At 38.1% G+C, this 18,251-nt stretch overlaps 1 protein-coding gene across 1 annotated transcript; it reads right to left on the reverse strand.

Annotated features, from left to right (window-relative positions):
• Positions 1-4,080: 4,080 nt before the first annotated feature.
• WFDC9 (WAP four-disulfide core domain 9) lies at positions 4,081-12,143 on the reverse strand. The gene is made up of 2 exons (XM_021921006.2): positions 8,634-12,143; positions 4,081-7,342 (listed from the first exon to the last, which is right to left on the reverse strand). Exons 1-2 carry the CDS (start codon positions 8,722-8,724, stop codon positions 7,191-7,193), a joined length of 243 nt encoding a protein of 80 aa, XP_021776698.1. The 5' UTR covers positions 8,725-12,143; the 3' UTR covers positions 4,081-7,190.
• Between the last annotated feature and the right edge of the window lie 6,108 nt (positions 12,144-18,251).

Here is an 18,251-nt window from a genome sequence, read left to right on the forward strand (position 1 = left end):
AAATGTTGGCCATTTGTATATCTTCTTTGGAGAAATGTCTGTTTAACCCTTTGCTCATTTTAAAAATTTGATTATTTATTATTGAGGGGGCAGTTATTGAGTTAAAGGAGTTTTAAAGTATATTCTAGATATTAATCTCTTATCCAATATCTGCCTTGCAAATATTTTCTCCAATTTCATAAGTTTTTTAGTTTGACGTCACCCTATTTCTCTATTTCTGCTTTTGTTGCCTGTGTTTTGGTATCATATCTAAAAAATCATTTCCCTTTTCAATGTCATGCTTTTTAATTGTTTTCTTCTGGGAGTTTTATAGATGTTTATAAAAAATTAACTTCGTTTTGGGTTCATTTTTGTGTATGGTATAAGATAAGGGTCCATACTAACAACATTTATTGAATAAACTACCCTTTCCCCAATGTGTAGTTTTGAAACTCTTATTAAAGATCATTAGACCTTGTATATGAGGGCTTATTTCTGGACTCTGTATTTTGTTCTATCAGTCTACATGTCTGTTTTTATGTCAGTGTTATACTGTTTTGATTTACTATAACTTTGGAAACATGTTTTGAAATCAAGAAGTGTGATGCCTCTAGCTTTATTCTTCTTTCTCAAGATTGTTTTGGCTATTTGGAGTCTTTTAAGACTTCATATGAACTTTAGAATCTTTTTGTATTTCTACAATAAATGCCATTTGGATTTTGATAGGGTTTGTATTAAGTTCATATATTATTTTGGGTAGTGTAAATATTTTTAACAATATTAAGTCTACCAATCCTTGAACACAAGATATCTTTCCGATTGTTTTTGTCTTAATTTCCTTCAGCAATGTTTTGTAGTTTTCAGTGTACAAGTCATTGATTAAGTTTATTCCAAACTATTGTAAATGCGATTTAAAACAGATGTATTTGGATTGTTCATTGTTACTATATAAATGCAACTGACTTTTGAGTGTTGATTTTGTTCTATCCTGCAACTTTACTGAATTTACTAGTCTAATAGTTTTCTGATGGAGTCTTTTTATATACAGTTTTCTACATATAAGACCATGTCATCTGCAGAGATAATTTTACTTCTTCTTCTTTTCCAATTCAGATGCATTCTATTTCTTTTGTTTGTCTAATTACTCTGGATAAGACTTCCAGTACTATGTAGAATAAAAGTGCTGAGTTTGGACATCCTTGCCTTATCCCTGATCTTAGAAAAAAAACCTTTCAGTTTTTCACTGTGGCATATGATATTAGTTATGGCTTTTCATGTATGAAATTTATTATGTTGAGGAAATTTCTTTCTATTCTTATTAATATATTGTTGAATGTTTTTATCATGGAAAGGTTATTTAATTTTGTCAAATACTTTTCCTATGTCTATTATGATAGTCACATGATTTTTTTCTTTATTCTATTAATACGGTGTATTACATTTATTGACTTGTGTGTATTGAACTCTCTTTGCAACCCAGTGATAAATCCCACTTGATCGTGGCATATAATCCTTTTAATGTGCTGTTAAAATCGGTTTACTAGTATTTTGGTAAGGACTTTTATATCAGTACTCACCAGGGATATGGATTGTAGTCTTCTTTTCTTGTAGTATCTTTGTCTGGTATTGGTATCAGGGTAATGCTGGCCTCATATAATGAATTTGGAAGTTTTCTCTGATTCCATTTTTTTGGAAGAAATTGAGAAGGATTCATATTCATTATTCTTGAAATGTTTGGTAAGATTATTCAGTAAAGCCATCTGGTCCTGAGTTTTTCTTTGTTGAGAATTTTTTTTGTTTGTTGAGAGATTGTATATTTCTAGGAATGTATTCATTTCTTCTAGGTTAGCCAATTTAAATAAAAATTTCTGTGGCACCAGTTGTAATGTCTCCTCTTTCATTTCTCACCTATTTGAATGTTCTCTACTTTTTTCTTTTTCAGTCTGGACAAGGATTTATCCATTTTGTTTATCTTTTCAAAAATCCAATTCTTAGTTTTATTGACTTTATGTTTACTATTTTTCTATTCTCTATTTTGTTTATGTCTGTTCTGATTTTATCATTTTTGCTAACTGTGGGCTTAATTTTTCTTCTTTTTCTAGTTCCTTGAGGTATAAAGTTAGGTTATTGATTCGAGCTCTTTGTACTTTTTAAAATGTAGATGTTTATTACTATGAATTTCCCTCTTGGTACTGCTTTTGCTGCATTCCATAAGTTTTGGTATGCTGTGTTTTCCTTTTCATTTGTCTTAAGGTATTTTCTAATTGTATTTATTATTCCTCCTTGAAGCAATGGTTGTTCAAGAGAATGTTATTTAATTTTCACAGCTTTAAATGTTTTCTAGTTTTGTTTCTGCTGTTGGTTTCTAGTTTCATTCTACTGTGGTCTGAAAAGACACTTGGCATAATTTAAATCTTAAATTTGTCAAAATTTGTTTTCTAATCTAACACGTAATCAGTCTTGGAGAAAAATCTGTATGCTCTTGAGAAGAATATGTATTCTGCTGCTGTTGGGTGGAATGTTCTGTATATGTCTGTTAGGTCCATCTGGTAAACAGTGTTGCTCCAGTTAGCTCTTTCTTTATTGATTATCTGCCTGGAAATCCTATCCATTATTGAAAGTGGGCATTGAAGTCTCCTATTACAGGATTGCTATCAATTTCTCCTTTGAAATCTGTCAATATCTGCTTTATATATTTACATATTCATATTTAAGCTAATGTTGAGTGCACATGACCTAACAATTGTTTATTCCTATTGAATTGACCCTTTCATCATTGTAGTTATAACCACCTATTTTAAGTTGGTAACTTCAACTGCAAACAAAAACTTTACTTTGACTCCTCTCATAACCACCCACTTTGAGTACCTGTAGTCAGAGTTTGCTTCTTTTTATATTGTGTGTTTATTAACAAGTTTTTATCTTTTACTTTCATATTAAGGTTCAAAGAAATTCATGCATCACTTTTACAGTTTTACATTATTCTGTATTTATACATTTACCTTTCTCAGTGAGGTTTATGCTTCCTTATGCTTTTGCATTGCTATTCAGTGCTTTTCCATTTAATTTGGTTTTGTTCATTTGTTTGTTTGTTTGTTTGTTTGTTTGTTTGTTTTCTGAGACATAGTCTTGCTCTGTTGCCCAGGCTGGAGTGCAGTGGTGCGATCTCAGCTTACTGCAAACTCCGCTTCCTGGGTTCAAGCAATTCTCCTGCCTCAGCCTCCAGAGTAGCTGAGATTACAGGCACACACCATCATACCCAGCTAATTTTTGTATTTTTTTTTTTAGTACAGATGAGGTTTCACCATGTTAGCCAGGCTGGTCTCAAACTCCTGACCTAGAATAATCCTCCCACCTCAGCCTCCCAAAGTGCTGGGATTATAGGTGTGAGCCACTGTGCCCAACCTTTCATTTCAATTTGAAGAACCCCCTAAAGATTTCTTATAAGGCAGGCTAGTGGTGACAAACTCCCTCAGTTTTTGTCTAGGAAATGTTTTATCAGTAGTTTATTTTTAAAAGATAATTTTGCTAGGTATAGTAATCTTAGTTGGCAAGTTTTTTCTCACACTACTTTGATTATGTCATCTCACTCCCTCCTGGCTTGCAAGTTATCTGCTGAGAAATCCGCTGTTAATTGTATGGGGGTTCCCTTATACGTGATGAGTTGCTTTTCTCTTGCTGCTTTCAGAATTCCTTCCTTAACCCATGCTTTTAACAATTTGATTAAATGTATTTCATTGTAGCCTTCTTTGGATTGATCATATTTGGGAACTTTTGAGCTTCATAAATTCAGATGTTGACTTATGAACATCTGGGAAGTTTTCAGACATTATTATTGTTGTTGTTGTTGTTGTCGTTGTTGTTGTTGTTATTTTGAGGCAGAATTTCACTCTGTCACCAGGCTGGAGTGCAGTGTCATGATCTTGGCTCACTGCAACCTCCACCTCCTGGGTTCAAGTGATTCTCCTGCCTCAGCCTCCCAGGTAGCTGGGACTGCAGGTACGTACCACCACACCCAGCTAATTTTTGTATTTTTAGTAGAGATAGGGTGTCACCATGTTGGTGAGGATGGTCTCGATCTCTTGACCTTGTGATCCACCCACCTTGTCCTCCCAAAGTGCTTGGGTTACAGGCGTGAGACACCATGCCCAGCCTCAGACATTGCCACTGTGCCCGGCCTCAGACATCGTTTTTTAAAGTAAGCTTTATACTCTTTTATCTCTCTCTCCTTATTCTGGTATTCCCATAATACATATATTGGTCTATTTGATTGTGCCCCATAAAGCCCTTAGTCTTTCTTCACTCTTTTTCATTCTTTTTTTATGTATTCACCTTTGACTAGCTAAAGAACAAGTCATGATGTGTTCTTTGAATTTGCTGATTCTTCCATCGGTCCTTTCAGCCAGGTGAGACAAAAACCAGTCCCTTAGGCAGCCCTGAAAAAAGTCAGAATATTGGACAGGGTGCCAGTTTCTGTTTCTCTGTATTAGGCATACAATGCCCCCAGAGGCAGGCATTTCTGGCTGAGATAACTCCCATCAACCAAAGACTATTCTCTGGAGAAGGTTCCCGATGTACGTTATTAACCACAACACTTGCAGGAGCTCTGAGATGAGTGCACACACCAGTAAAGGGAATTTGGGTAGGTTACTAAGAGGTGTCTTCTATAATGACTCATTGGCATATCTACTTTATGCCACTAGACAGAAGCAATGGGTTATAGTCACAGGTGACAGTTTCAGGATTTATAACCACTTCAGTTTTAATAACAAGGATTCTGATATTCTTTCCCCAAAAATTCTATCTGACATTTATTAACATTAGCCACCCTGACAAGGAAAAGCAATCTGGGCTTCATATGTTCTTCAGTGGCATGGCTGAAAGCTTAGTTGGCTCTCAGTGTATATAATCCACAGCCATTGTGTATATGTCTATGTAGTTGTGCTCTTCGTATGGCTGCATTTTACTGATCCCTTTGATCTCCTTCCACTTATCTGTGACAATTACTCTTTTGCTAATGTTGGTCAAGCAACTTCTCTCCCTTCCTCCCCTCATGACCCAGGCTTGGCAGATGAATGTATGAAAGAGACATAAGGTCTAAGTAGGTTATCCAAGAGGATAACTGGTTCTTTTCCTAGCCCTTCATTTGGGGATTCCCTAACCTTTTGTTTGTCTCTACTTTTTGTCAGGAAGGAATAAACTTCTTTACTCTAAAGAGCTCTAAGTCCAATCTCTTTCTCAATATCAGGACAAAGCTCCACTTGTGAAAGATGTTCACCTGAGCCCTTAGATCCTGAACTATTGTCCCTTTTCATTCCACAGAGCTCTAAGGTCCTAACTAACAATCTATTAGGCCCTAGTCCCTTGCCTGGCCTTAGTCATTGCTGCATCATATTCTCTAAAGCTGTATAGCCTTTCCTTGGGCTACAAAGTTGACAGATGTGACATTCTGACCCATCTGTCTAGGTAAGCATATTTGGTCCTCTGCCCCAGGGAGAAACACATGACTGGAAGTATAGTGAGAGCACTGTGATCTCCTCATTCAGGGGAAGTTACATTTTAAAAATGATCAAGAGACTAATGCAAAATGGTGAAAAATTTCACATAATCTGGGGAAACAATATGGGCAAGAAAGTCTTCCTTGCATTACCTGAAATCACAGGATATGAGTAATATTACTCAGGTAAAATTTCCAGGCAAACAGAACTGACCTGGCAGGAATAAGAGGGGATTAGGTATGACAGAAGGCAGAGTCCATTCTGGAAGCTCATGGTACCAACCTGGAAGGCATAAATGCTTTCTCTAATGACAGCATACATTATCTTCTTACTGGAGTGATACTTGTTTCATTGGACAGGGTGATATGGAGGCCAAGGTCTTGGGTCTGTGTTGAGGAGTCTGGCTTTGCATGAGTAGACAGGTCACAGATTGCCAAGTACTTGCCAAATCCCATTTTCTGTTCTTCTTGAGAAAACAGCTAGATTCCCAATCTCCTTTGCAAATATGTGGGACCATGTGACTATATTATGGTCAATGGAATATAGATTAAAACAATAAACTTTGCTTCTAGGCCTAGCCCTTTAAAAGCTTCTGTATGAGCCCCCATGATGCCTTTCTTTCCCTACTGCTAGTTGGATATAGAGGAACCAGTAGAGAAGCCCCTGGGAGATGACAGAGCTACAGATTTAAGGAGCTACATTCCTTGAATCATGGCAGGGATAACTGCCCACTGACCACCCTCAGTGAAATGCATTGTGAATGAGAATAACCTCTCATGGGTTAACTGTATTAACCCCATGAGATTTGTATAAATCTGCTTGAATATTTGCTCCAGCAATTAACCAAACTGGTTCATTCATGGGTCTAACTGGGAAGGCAGAACTGGGCACCTCTGCTCATGATTGAATAGGAACAACTGTTGGGACTGCTGAGGATTACAATGAGAGAAATTAAGTCATAGGGAGGAATTTTTTTTAAAAATACGCAGAGCCCTGAGGTTGCTGTAGCAATTTATTTGACAAAAGCTTCAGGGTAAAGGGGTCAAGGAAATAGCAGAAAGGTTACTAGCTAGAACCAGTGGGTGTCCCAAGAAGGAATTAGGCAGCACTCTTCTTAGACCAGATGTTCATCCTTCAGCCCACAGTAGTGATCAACCAATAGAATCTAGGGGTCTAGCATTGATTTAAGGGGCTCTCTAGAAGAGAAAAGTTAATCAAAAGTCAGGAATCCTGGGAGAAATCCATTTCTAAAATTAATAGCACCCTGGGCCCCAGATAAAAAGGACAGCAATTTTTCTGTTAAATCAGAAGTTATCCACTTTTAAGCAATTTCCCCCAAGAAGTTTGCCAACTGAACAGACAGATAAATACTAGGTCTTCTTGGGCCTGGCTGAGAGTAGAGAGCCCGTGGAGAGGCCCAACTAAGTAGTCAATAATTGGAACTTTGGATAAAGGAGGGATGTATGAACTGATGGATGATGTTTTGAGGGAAGCAAAGGGAAGTGAATAAGAGTGAAGAAAAAAGTAGAGGACCTCATGTCGGTGTCTTGGTTTATTTTGCAGTGAGGAGCAGCCTAGGTTTGGAGAAAGGAGGACATTGTCTTTTGCTGCCTGTTTCTTTAATCAGGATTTGGGTGGCTGCAGTCTTTGGAATAGTGGGTAAGGAGCAGTGATGAAGCATGCCAAGGCCCTAGCCTTCCCACCCCAAGCAACTCACTCATTGTCTAAGCAGATGTTTCCACAGTAGGTCCAGCAGCATGTATGATTTGGACGTATACAGGTCCTTATTTTAGTACACCTTTTCTCACAGTACTTATATGGAGGCTGTACCCAGCACTGCTCAGTTTGTTGTATCAGGTCTAGAACTGAGATGGAAGAAGTTAGCAGGGTCCATCTATTCACAACTCAGACAAGAAACCCTTTTTAAGCTTAGCAATCCCTTCTGAAACTTGAGCTCCAAGTCACAAAGTATTTCTCTGCCTACCAAGAAAATCCCTTCCTCAAAGTATATAACCAGTGTCTTGTCACAACACCATCCTTGCATGGCCTGTGTTCCTCCATCTACATGTCCCTACAGTATTTCAGACCCTAAAGATAGGGCCTGGGACACCCTGACCATACATGACACCAACCACCAAATTTATTCTCATGTAACCTTAGATTTCAGGGCCTGCAATATGCTCTAACCCCAATTTCCATAGCCAATTTGCAGAATGGGAAACTGAACCAAGGAAGAATAGAAACTTGTTTTTCTCCCCTTCTTTTTTTTCTTTTTTTTATTTTTTTGAGACAGAGTCTTGCCCTGTTGCCCAGGCTGGGGTGCAATGGCACAATCTCGGCTCACTGCAACCTCCACTTCCCAGGATCAAGCGATTCTCCTGCCTCAGCCTCCCAAGTAGCTGGGATTACAGGAGCATGCCATCATGCCTGGCTAATTTTTTCTATCTTAATAGAGACAGGGTTTCACCATGTTGGCTGGGCAGTCTCGAACCCCTGACCTTGTGATCTGCCCACCTCGGCCTCCCAAAGTGCTGGGATTACAGGTCTGAGCCACTGCGCCCGGCCATTTTTCTCCCCTTCTATTGTTTCCCTGATGATGCCACCTAAGCCATCAGTCTCTCCATAAATTTCATTTTTTTTCCTGGCCCACAACCCTCCTGCTCAGTGCCTTTGTTGTCCACATTTTCTTATCGTATGAACCCAAACTTTGACCCACTAAGGATCCTTTATTTGTCTTTTCCATTTTTCATGTTCTAAAAGACTCTTCCCCTCCAACTAAATTAACGTGTTAAATATTACCCTTTTGTCATTCATCAGAGGCTCACCCAACTGAGGCACAAAGGTTCTGAAAATATGGGCTTGGAGGGAAGCTGTGTTGGTTTTTCCTCTACTGGTCTGACATTGGAAAATATTATTTCCTGCTAACTGATGTAATATAGACAAAAGATATGTTCCCTTTTCACATACCTAGTGCTGCTTTCAGAGCTGAGAGAGAAAACTTAAAGGCATTGGGAATATCTAACCTAATCTTGCTTGAATATCTCTACTTAAGGAGAGATCCTTTAAAGGCTGATTCTTGAAATGCAGACCCTGAATTAGCTACGATAGACATCCCAGAACTGGGCAGAGCACCCCCTCCCTTTTCACACCACCCACGGGGATCTCTGGTCCAGAGGCTTCCCAACACAGGCAGAAGCATCACAACTCCAGAGATGAACATGATGAGTGGAGGAATCCAGGGCTTCATGGTGGTCTCTGTGTGTGTTTGGGTTACGTTCTGGCAGAAGACAAGTCTTTTCCCAGTGCTGCTAGAGGTAGAAAATGGATTGAGGAGAATAGGATAAGCAACAGGGGGAAAGTGCTTATGACTATCATGTTATTCTTTCCCTTTCCAGTACCCAGTAGCATACCAACTAATTCCCAGGCTAGCCAGTGACTTCCCCAGGTTTCTTCTCATCTCATATTACATACCCCTTCCTTTGCAAAATTACTTCTTTTTAAAATGAATTGCTCCTTTCTGATTAAAAACAATAAATCTTCAGATTATACAATTTGTAAAACAAAAAATACAAAGAGGAAATAAATAAGCATTAGTAATTCCACCATCTAGAGATAATCAATATATGTCTATACTTTTATATTGTTGTCATTATTTTTATGAAATTGGACACATCAGTGTCCTGATATTTTATTTTAAAGCATATGGAACATGATGATATAAAGAAGTTTTAGTGAAGATCCTAAGACAAAAGGCACTAAAGCAATTTAAGAAGGAATTACAGACAGATAACAGGACTTGAGAAAAGATGATGGCTGAGAACTGTTAGGGGACTCAAAACTTTAATGCACTAAGATGGTCCAAAGTTGGAGGAATTGTAGAGATTTCAAAGATTTTATTGGTAAAAAGCTTTGCTCATGAAACCCAGAATGCTGCCTTCTAATTCCAAGTTGAAAGAAAAGGTTTTATGATACTACTCATTGAGCTTGCTATGTGATCCCAGAAGTCTGTGGGAACACAGTAGACTTGTGTTTGAATCATGACTGAAGACTTTAAAGGGTGACTTTAAATCTGGCCAAAGTGGCCTGTAGTAGCAGAGAAGAGGGCTCTAATTTACGAAGTATCTGAACTGTAAATAGCCAGACGACATTTGATGTCTCCAATGAACCCTTGAAATCTCCCATGAAAGAGTCAAGACCAGAAGCACAGAACCAGCTCATGATAATATCTATTATACAAGAACTTTCCTACTCCTCTTATTGGTTCGTCCTCCCTCTATCCCTAGGAGACAGAAACTTGCTTTAGTCCGGAGTGGGTGGAGGAAAGGAATAGAATTACAAAGAACCAGAGCAGGGGGCGGGCGGCGGGGGAAAGAGATTCACCACATCCTGTTCCATAACTGGAACTTCTGAAGGAGGGAGGAATCCATAGTTCTGAACAATTTATGGAGTTGTGACTAATTTCATGGACCTGGACATTTAACTTATTATATTGAGAAGATGTTTCATGACTGGAGAATCACATAAAATTTGCGGAGACCTACCTAAATTTTCCTGAAGAAGCAAGGAAATAAACTAACAATTCTGAATAAAATATACAGGGAGGCAAAAATATGCTCACAACATATAAGTCGTGACAAGAATTCAGCCATAATTATTATCGTTTCCTCATAGCATCAAGACCTGAATAGTGTCAATTTCTTCTTATAAAAATGTTCTGATGAACCTCCTTATAGTTAAAGCTTTGGTACATATATTGTTATTTTTATAGCATGAGTTAATGAAGAAAGATTTCTAGGCAAAAGACATTGTATTTCCCAGACTTTGGATACTTGCCGCCACATTTTTCTCACTAAGGGTTAGGTTACATTTCCACCTACTGGATATCAAATGCATGTCCCTCCACCCCTTGTTCTACTCTAGGCTATACAAAAGTCATTTTCATCACCACACTATTTGCTGATAGATATTTTACAGAGGAAAGAACATGGGCTCCGGAGTCAGATAGGCTTGAACTAGAATCCCAACCCCACCAACTTCTAGCCGTGGAGCCTGGGCCAGTCACATAATCCCCAGAGCCTGGTTTTCCCCATCCATAGTATAGAAAAAATATCAATACTCATCTCATAGGGTCACTGGGAAGATTAAAGAATATGTATGAAACACTAAGCATAGGACCTGGAATATAGTATACACTTCATAAATGTTAACTGTTAGCATTAAGCTCAGAATATCCTCCTCTAGATATTCGAAAACTATTTTCAATTACAATTGTTTTCTTTTTACTTTTTTTTACACTTAACCTTTTAATCTGCTTAGAATCTATGCCTCTGTGTGTGGAGGGAGAACGGGGAAGTTCATTCACTCAGTAAGTACTTATTAAGTGCCTAACTATATTCCAAGTTCTAGGTATTAGAATATAGTGGTGAACAAAACAGACAAAAATTCCCCCATTCATACAGCTGGCATTCTAGTTAAACAAGATAAGGAAATGCATAGATGGTAATCAGTGGTAAGGAGAAAAATAAGGAAACGGAAGAAAATAAAATAGCCTGCAGCTGAGTGACAGCTGAGGGGTAAGGGGAACTGGAGTATGGGAACAGCAGAAAAATCTTAATAAAATGGAATAGATAGACATTTTCTTAACACTGTAACAATGTAACTATTGCAATCCAAAAGCCAGCATTCCACATTATAAAACCGAAAGTACTCCCATTAAAATTAGAAATAGGAAAAAAAGATATGCACTATTAGGCCTACTTTTTAACATTATTTTCAAGTGTTTAAGCCACTATAATTAGAAAAGAGAAAAATTTGAACTATAAATAATAGAAGAGTGGAAGAGGAGCCTAATTACAACTGAAACTTCCCAGCCTTCTCCCATCTACCCCCCTCATTCTCTATCTGTTGCTCTACCTTTGTAGAACCAAATAGGAAGGGAAACAAGAGTCAAAGAAAAGGATAAAATTCTGACATGAATTGCATGTAACAAGGCAGTGATTTTCCCTCTGCCTGAAAGTCTTTATATTTGTTCAGAAGTTTTCAGTGAAGCAAAAGAGATTTCTCTGTGCTGTTCAGTGTGGTAGCCACTGGCCACATATGACTATTTAAACTCATTAAATTAAATCAAAATTCAGTTTCCAGTCATTTCAAGTATTCACTGGCCACATTTAGTTACTGGCTATTGTCCCCAAAGTCTTTCTCTGATGCATCTCAATCCATTCATACATGGGACAATGGGAACAGTTTACATCAACCTTTGATTTCTTGTGTGTCCTATTTAATATTCCTTGTTTCTCAGGGACGGAGCACTTCCATCATCACAGAAAGTTCTACTGAACAATGCTGCTCTAGATGAATCCACCAAAATGACTCTGCTCAAAAGCAGGGATAATACTAGAAAAATTTTAAACATGCCGAATTTTTCAAAGGAGGCTTTGAAAATGTATTCTCCTCTTAGCTTCTGTGAAATTTGGAAGCTGAAAAATACAAGTTTTAGGCACATGTCATTAGATGTATTGACTTTTAGGCAATCGTTTTTAAGAGATTTGAGCAGAGGCAAGAGCAACAACTTAACTTGGCAACTTCATTGAGTCATGCTTAGGTAAGCTGGTAGAGACACAGGTTCTTAATGGAGAAGCTTGAAGAGCAGGAATAAGCATGTAAGAGTAGAACCACCCCTCCCCCTGCCCACCCCAAATATCTGATCTTCTGCAATTTCAGGGCTTCTACTTCCCCTTTCCTTTCTCTCCCTAGCCTCCTGCTCTTGCTAGCTAGAAATGGTAAGATACACATCCCTTGAGCCTGAGTCCTTGAGAACCTCAGAGTGTTCTTCTGATTATGTGAATATACCAGCACATGGCAAGACTGGTGAACCATGGAGATACTCTGTTATCTGCTTACAGCCGGGGATGTGAGGGATGAGGTAACTGGGTGAAAGTGGGCATGGATTTCAGTAGGCCTCTGGATTCCTGGTACCAGCCCTTTGCATAAAGAAGGAGGAATACTGATATACAGTGACAGGAACACCATAAATCCAAAGCATTGGGTTCCATGAGGCTGTTTCTTTGTATTCCAAAATACCACCCCAGACCCAAGTTTTCCAGAGCTTTGAAATCTGTTCATTCACACGGCCTCATTCTTACTCTAGTTTTCTTAATTTCTTACTTGCCCCTTGCCCCTTAAAGGTATTCAGGAATCTGAGGATGCCTAGTCCCCTTTTTGCACACCCCCAAGTGTACTAAATGATCCCAGACAAGAGAAACATCATTATGCCCAGGCTGGGTACTTCTCAACTTCTCATATACAGAGTGCTGTGAATTCTTTGGTCATCCTAAGACAAACTGCAGGACAATTCAAAGACCCCCAGGATCAGAAAGACACAGAATGTGGAATCCTGGGCTTTCCAGATAATGTTAAAGAGGAGAGTGTGCTAGATTTAGTGTCAGGAATGCTGAAATCTTGTTTTGTTTCTGTCCCTTTTACCTATGGAACCTCAGACAGCTCATGTCACCCCCTCTCAATTTTCTTATTTGAACAAAAGCGACAATAATCCCTACCTCACAGGAATAGTAACACCATCTGGCTAGGAATTATTCCAAGCAAGCCACAAATAGAAGCTCATGTATCATGTATCAAGACCTTTATCCTCACCTACCTCTGAAGGTGTCTGAGTTGAGTGTCTGTAGTAACTGACTGACAGCTCTTTTGTCTGGCCTCTTATTATGAAGTTGTTTGAAGTGGGGCTCAAACTGGGGGCAGAAGAGCAGAAAAACAATGTTCAAAGGCCAGGAACTTAATGGTGATTTTGGTTGTGACCGATTTTTAATTTCTACCCAGAAACTACATGTTGGCTGTATCACAGATTCTTTCCTTTGATATTCACCCATCCAGACGTACTCAATTTTCTTAGGTGCAGGTGGGATCTTCTGATAAGCTGGGAAGAACATTGTGTACCTGGATTGCGGCTCAGGCCACCCCCAGAAGACCCAAAGTACATGTTCCCAAGGTCTTTCGCAAATACTTCTCAGTCCATTTATACGTAGGAAGTTGGAAACAGTCTACATTGACCTTTGACATCTTGTCTGTCCTTCCATCTTTCTCAGTATTGATTTTCTCTTACCAATAAAATCATACCATGATCTCCCAGCAAATGCCCTCTGACTTTTATGTAGCTAAAAAGAGACTGAATAAGAAGAATTTTAGAAAAAGTAGATGACCACCTAGCAAATGAAGGAAGTGACGTGACCAAATCCAGCACCAAGTTCTTGCCATGAGCTTGTTGCTTGAGGTGCAGAGGGATTTGCTCACCAAATGTCAGGGAAGGGCATTATATTGGGCACAAAATACATATGATTTGGAGATCACTAGCTCATTAGAAAACAGAACAGTCAAGTGGGCAGGAGGCAAAGAGCTTTGGAACCAAGGTAAAAAGGTATGGGAACAAACTGAAGGAAATTTTGACAGGGACTGAAAATGGTGCCAAACCTAGAGTGATTGAATTATGGATTTCTAAGACATTTATTTATATGGCAGGAAAATGATGTTCCATGCATGACAATCATAGTCTTTTGCTCTGTGTGGCCCAGACGCTGTAGATCCTTGATGGTCTGTCTGAGGAGCACGGTCACTAATGAGTAGCTGAGGAGTGCCAAGGACTCCTGCCACTCATGATTCTGGATCAAGCTATGCAGAATTTAGGACAATCTGTACACCCTTCTATTTTAGTTGAGAATTTCCCAGTGCAATATCTGAAATACTGTATCCAATAATTATATATCCAGCAAAACTATCCTTTCCTGATGAAAGTAAAATAAAGACATTCCCAGAAAAACAAAGACTGAGAGAATTTGTTGCTAGCAGGTCTGCCTTTCAAGAAATACTAGAGAAAATCCTAAAGCTAAAAAGAAAAGACATCAGGTAGTAATGAGATCTATATTAAGAAACAAAGAGAACAGATAAAAGTAATTATGTAGGTAAATATAAAATCTGATATTAATATTTTTTAACAGATTGGAGTGACAATTGTTTAAAACAATGATAATAATCATTCAATTGTATTGTTAGGCTTAAAACATAAACATGTAATATACATGAAAAATAGCACAGCTGGGTGTGGTGGCTCATGCTTGTAATCCCAGCACTTTGGGAGGCTGAGGCGGTTGGATTACCTGAGGTCAGGAGTTCGAAAACAGCCTGACCAACATGGTGAAACCTCGTCTCTACTAAAAATACAGAAAATTAGCCTGGTGTGGTGGTAGGCGCCTATAATCCCAGCTACTCGGGAGGCTGAGGAAGGAGAATTACTCGAACCCAGGAGGTGGAGGTTGCGGTGAGTCAAGATCGCACCATTGCACTCCAGCCTGGGCCACAGAGCTTCTGTCTCAAAAAAAAAAAAAAAAAGAAAAGAAAAGAAAAACAGCACAAAAGAGGAAAGAAGGCAGGCATGTAAGTATAGTTATGATCATCCAGTTTAAAGACTTTGTATTTTTAAGTATGAGAGCCATGGATTATTAAGTAGCATTATTTATTTTTCAGACATATAGGATTTGCTTTTGGTATTGATTTTCTATTTTCCCACATTTTCAAAAGAAAATATTGTATGGCATTAATCATTTGGAATTTTTGAGACTTTCTTTGAAATCTAGGTCATTGTAACTAAGCACTCAAACCTGCTCAATTGGGCCAGGTGCGGTGGCTTACACCAGTACTTTTGGAGGCCGAGGTGGGTGGATTGCTTGAGGCAAGGAGTTTGAGACCAGGCTGGCCAACATGGAGAAACCCCGTCTCCACTAAAATTACAAAAATTAGCTGGGTGCGGTGGTGTACACCTGTAATCCCAGCTATTCGGGAGGCTGAGGCATGAGAATCACTTGAACCCAGGAGACAGAGGTTGCAGTGAGCCAAGATAGCACCACTGCACTCCAGCCTGGGTGACAGAGTGATACTCTGTCTCAAACAAAACAATCTGCTCAGTCTACAACTTTGTATAGATAATTTATTTTTATTTATTGAGGCCGTTTTGTGTGCATGTGTGTGTGTGTACACATATGTTAAGGTTTCTTGATCTGTTTTTTCTTTACCAATATAAAATATTCTTGTCTAAATTGTGTAGTGTCCTCTATGTTGAACGTTAATTATATTGTATGATATTTAAATTGTTATATCATCTTTCTTTTTAATTCATATTTGGTGGAGCATCCTTTTTTATTCCTTTATTTTAAATTACTTCTTTACTTTTGGGAAACCACACATTGTTAAATCATTTAAAAATTTTAATCTGAGAGTCTCTGTCTTTTAATAAATGTCTCTAACCCATTTACCTTTAATAAATATTCTTATAGAAAATAATCTTATGTTAGGGCCTATCTCTGGCATCTTATTTCATATTTTTTATTCATCATGCTTTTTAAATATTTGTTTTTATTTCTCTCTTCAGACATCTATTGGATGGATGAAATATCTTCTACTATTTTAAAAGCCATTATTGTATTCTGATTCCTCAGAGGATTTTTTATTTAAGCCCACATTACTTTTCCATGTAGTCTTAAAGATTTCCAAAATTTGTAAATTTTCCTTAAATAAGACAGCTCTTTCAGTATGCTAACTGTTCCCTTTAGTTTACCTTCTGACCTTGTTGATATTTTCTAGACAGTTTTTAGTTCATGATTATAATGGATATTGGTGTTTTATTCTCTTATTCTTTCTATCTCTTCCTTCCACTTTGTTCTTAATCCCTAAATTTTTAGACAACACCAAACTTTATGAATTGACGTCTCACTGTGCAAAACTGCTGACATGGCAGGCCTGCAGTTGCTATCTTTACAAATCCTGCTTACAAGGTTGGCTCTTGGTTGGCATCCATAAGCCTGAATTTTGAGAAAGTTCCCATTGTTCTCAGAACAAACAAGTATGGCTCTCTGTGCCTCAACCATTTGTACAAAAAACACGGTTTATGGTAGATATCTGCTTTTACTTTGGGAGTCTGGAATTTTGGTATATGCTAGGCAGAAGCTGCTATATGACCAGCCCCCAATAGAAACCCTGGACACTGTGTTTGTCTCTCATGAGCTCCCCTGGTAGACAACACTTCACACACGTCATCACAACTGATGGATGGGGGAATTCAGCATGCCCTATGTGACTCCACTGGTCAATGGGAGAAGACACTTGGAAGCATGCACCTGATTTCCTCTGGACTTTGCCCCTTGCACCTTTTCCCTTTGTTGACTTTGCTTTGTAGCCTTTCACTGTAATAAATCATAGCTGCAAGAAAAACTATATGCTGAGTCCTGTGAGTCCTCCTAGCAAAGCACTGAACCTAGGGATAGCCTTGGGAACTCCAGCGTATTCACTCATTTTGCCCATATACTTTTGTACAATCATTCTAGATTTATTTTCCTAGTGGAGCACATCCTTCAAGCAGGCTTTCAAAAAGGGTCTTTGTGTGGTAAGCATTCTGATGCTTTGTATGTCTTAGAAAAATTTTATTGTGCCCTCATATTTTAAAAGTTCAGGATATAAATTTTCACTCGAAAAGTTTTTACCTTAAACATCTTGAAAATGCTACTCTATTGATTTATTGTCCTATTGTCACTATTTGAAAGTGTAATCTCAGTCTGATTATTTTTCTTCTTTGGATGATCTATTCTTTCTCTATAGGATATTTTAAAATTTATTTGTATTTGATGTTCATACATTTTATAATGTGGTTAGATATGCTAGTTTTCTTACTCTATTCTTTTATGATCATTTCCAGTCTGAGCTCTTTAATAGTTCTTTAATTTGGGGCAACTTTAATGCATTGTTTCATTAAATATTTTTTAACCTGCTAAATCTTTTTCTTTTAGAACTACTATTTGGATGTTTACACTTACACCTCTCACTTCCACATACCTTAATCTTCTTTTTTATTTTGAAACAATCTTAAAGTAGGAGAAAAGCTGAAAGTACAGTAAAAATAACTTTTGTTTTCCCTGAAACATTTGAGAGTAAGTTGCTTACTGGTGCCCAATCACCCCCAATGCTGTCATATACATTTTCTAGAAAGATAAGTTCTTCTACATAAACACAACACAGCTATCAAAATTCAGAAATAAATGATGTCAATATCTACACTAATCTATTTAAATATATTAATTATGTCTATTTTATGCATCATTGTAATTAATTCTGTATTATTTGCTATCAGTCATTCAGTGTGAGGGCAGAAACATTTCATGTAAATGTGATGTTCACTGCTAGGTTTGATCTGAAGGCCAAAAGGAAGCATAGGTTTGTTACTCTCATTCCATTAACCAGCTCAACTTGATGGGGGAGGTGATACAAACCTACACAGATTTGGCTTGTCAAACCTAAAACAGTTTAGGTTAAGTTAAGCTGAGTGTGCATGTTTGAGAAAGAGCTCAGGAGTGAGGGGGAAACTAATGGATGGGACCAGCTGACAATCTAACTGTGAAGATCTGGGTAAAACACTCAGAGAGAAATTCAGAGGAGCCCGAGCTGACACATTTCATTTTAATGATCATACAATTATTCGCCAAGAAAGACAAAATTAGGCCAGGAAAATGGCAAACAGATAGAAGCTTCAAGGATTTGGGGATTGTTACAAAGATCCCAAAATTAATCTGGATTTTCTTGCATCTTTATTTCAGATGGCACATCAAGCAACTCCTCTTATTCTTTTCTGTTTAAGCAGAAAAATCAGATCTGTGGCATAGGTTTTGAATGTTTTTAGGCCAGGCGTGGTGGCTCATGCCTGTAATCCTAACACTCTGG

Source organism: Papio anubis, chromosome 16 (assembly GCF_008728515.1).
Source record: "Papio anubis isolate 15944 chromosome 16, Panubis1.0, whole genome shotgun sequence".
Taxonomy (NCBI): Eukaryota; Metazoa; Chordata; class Mammalia; order Primates; family Cercopithecidae; genus Papio; species Papio anubis.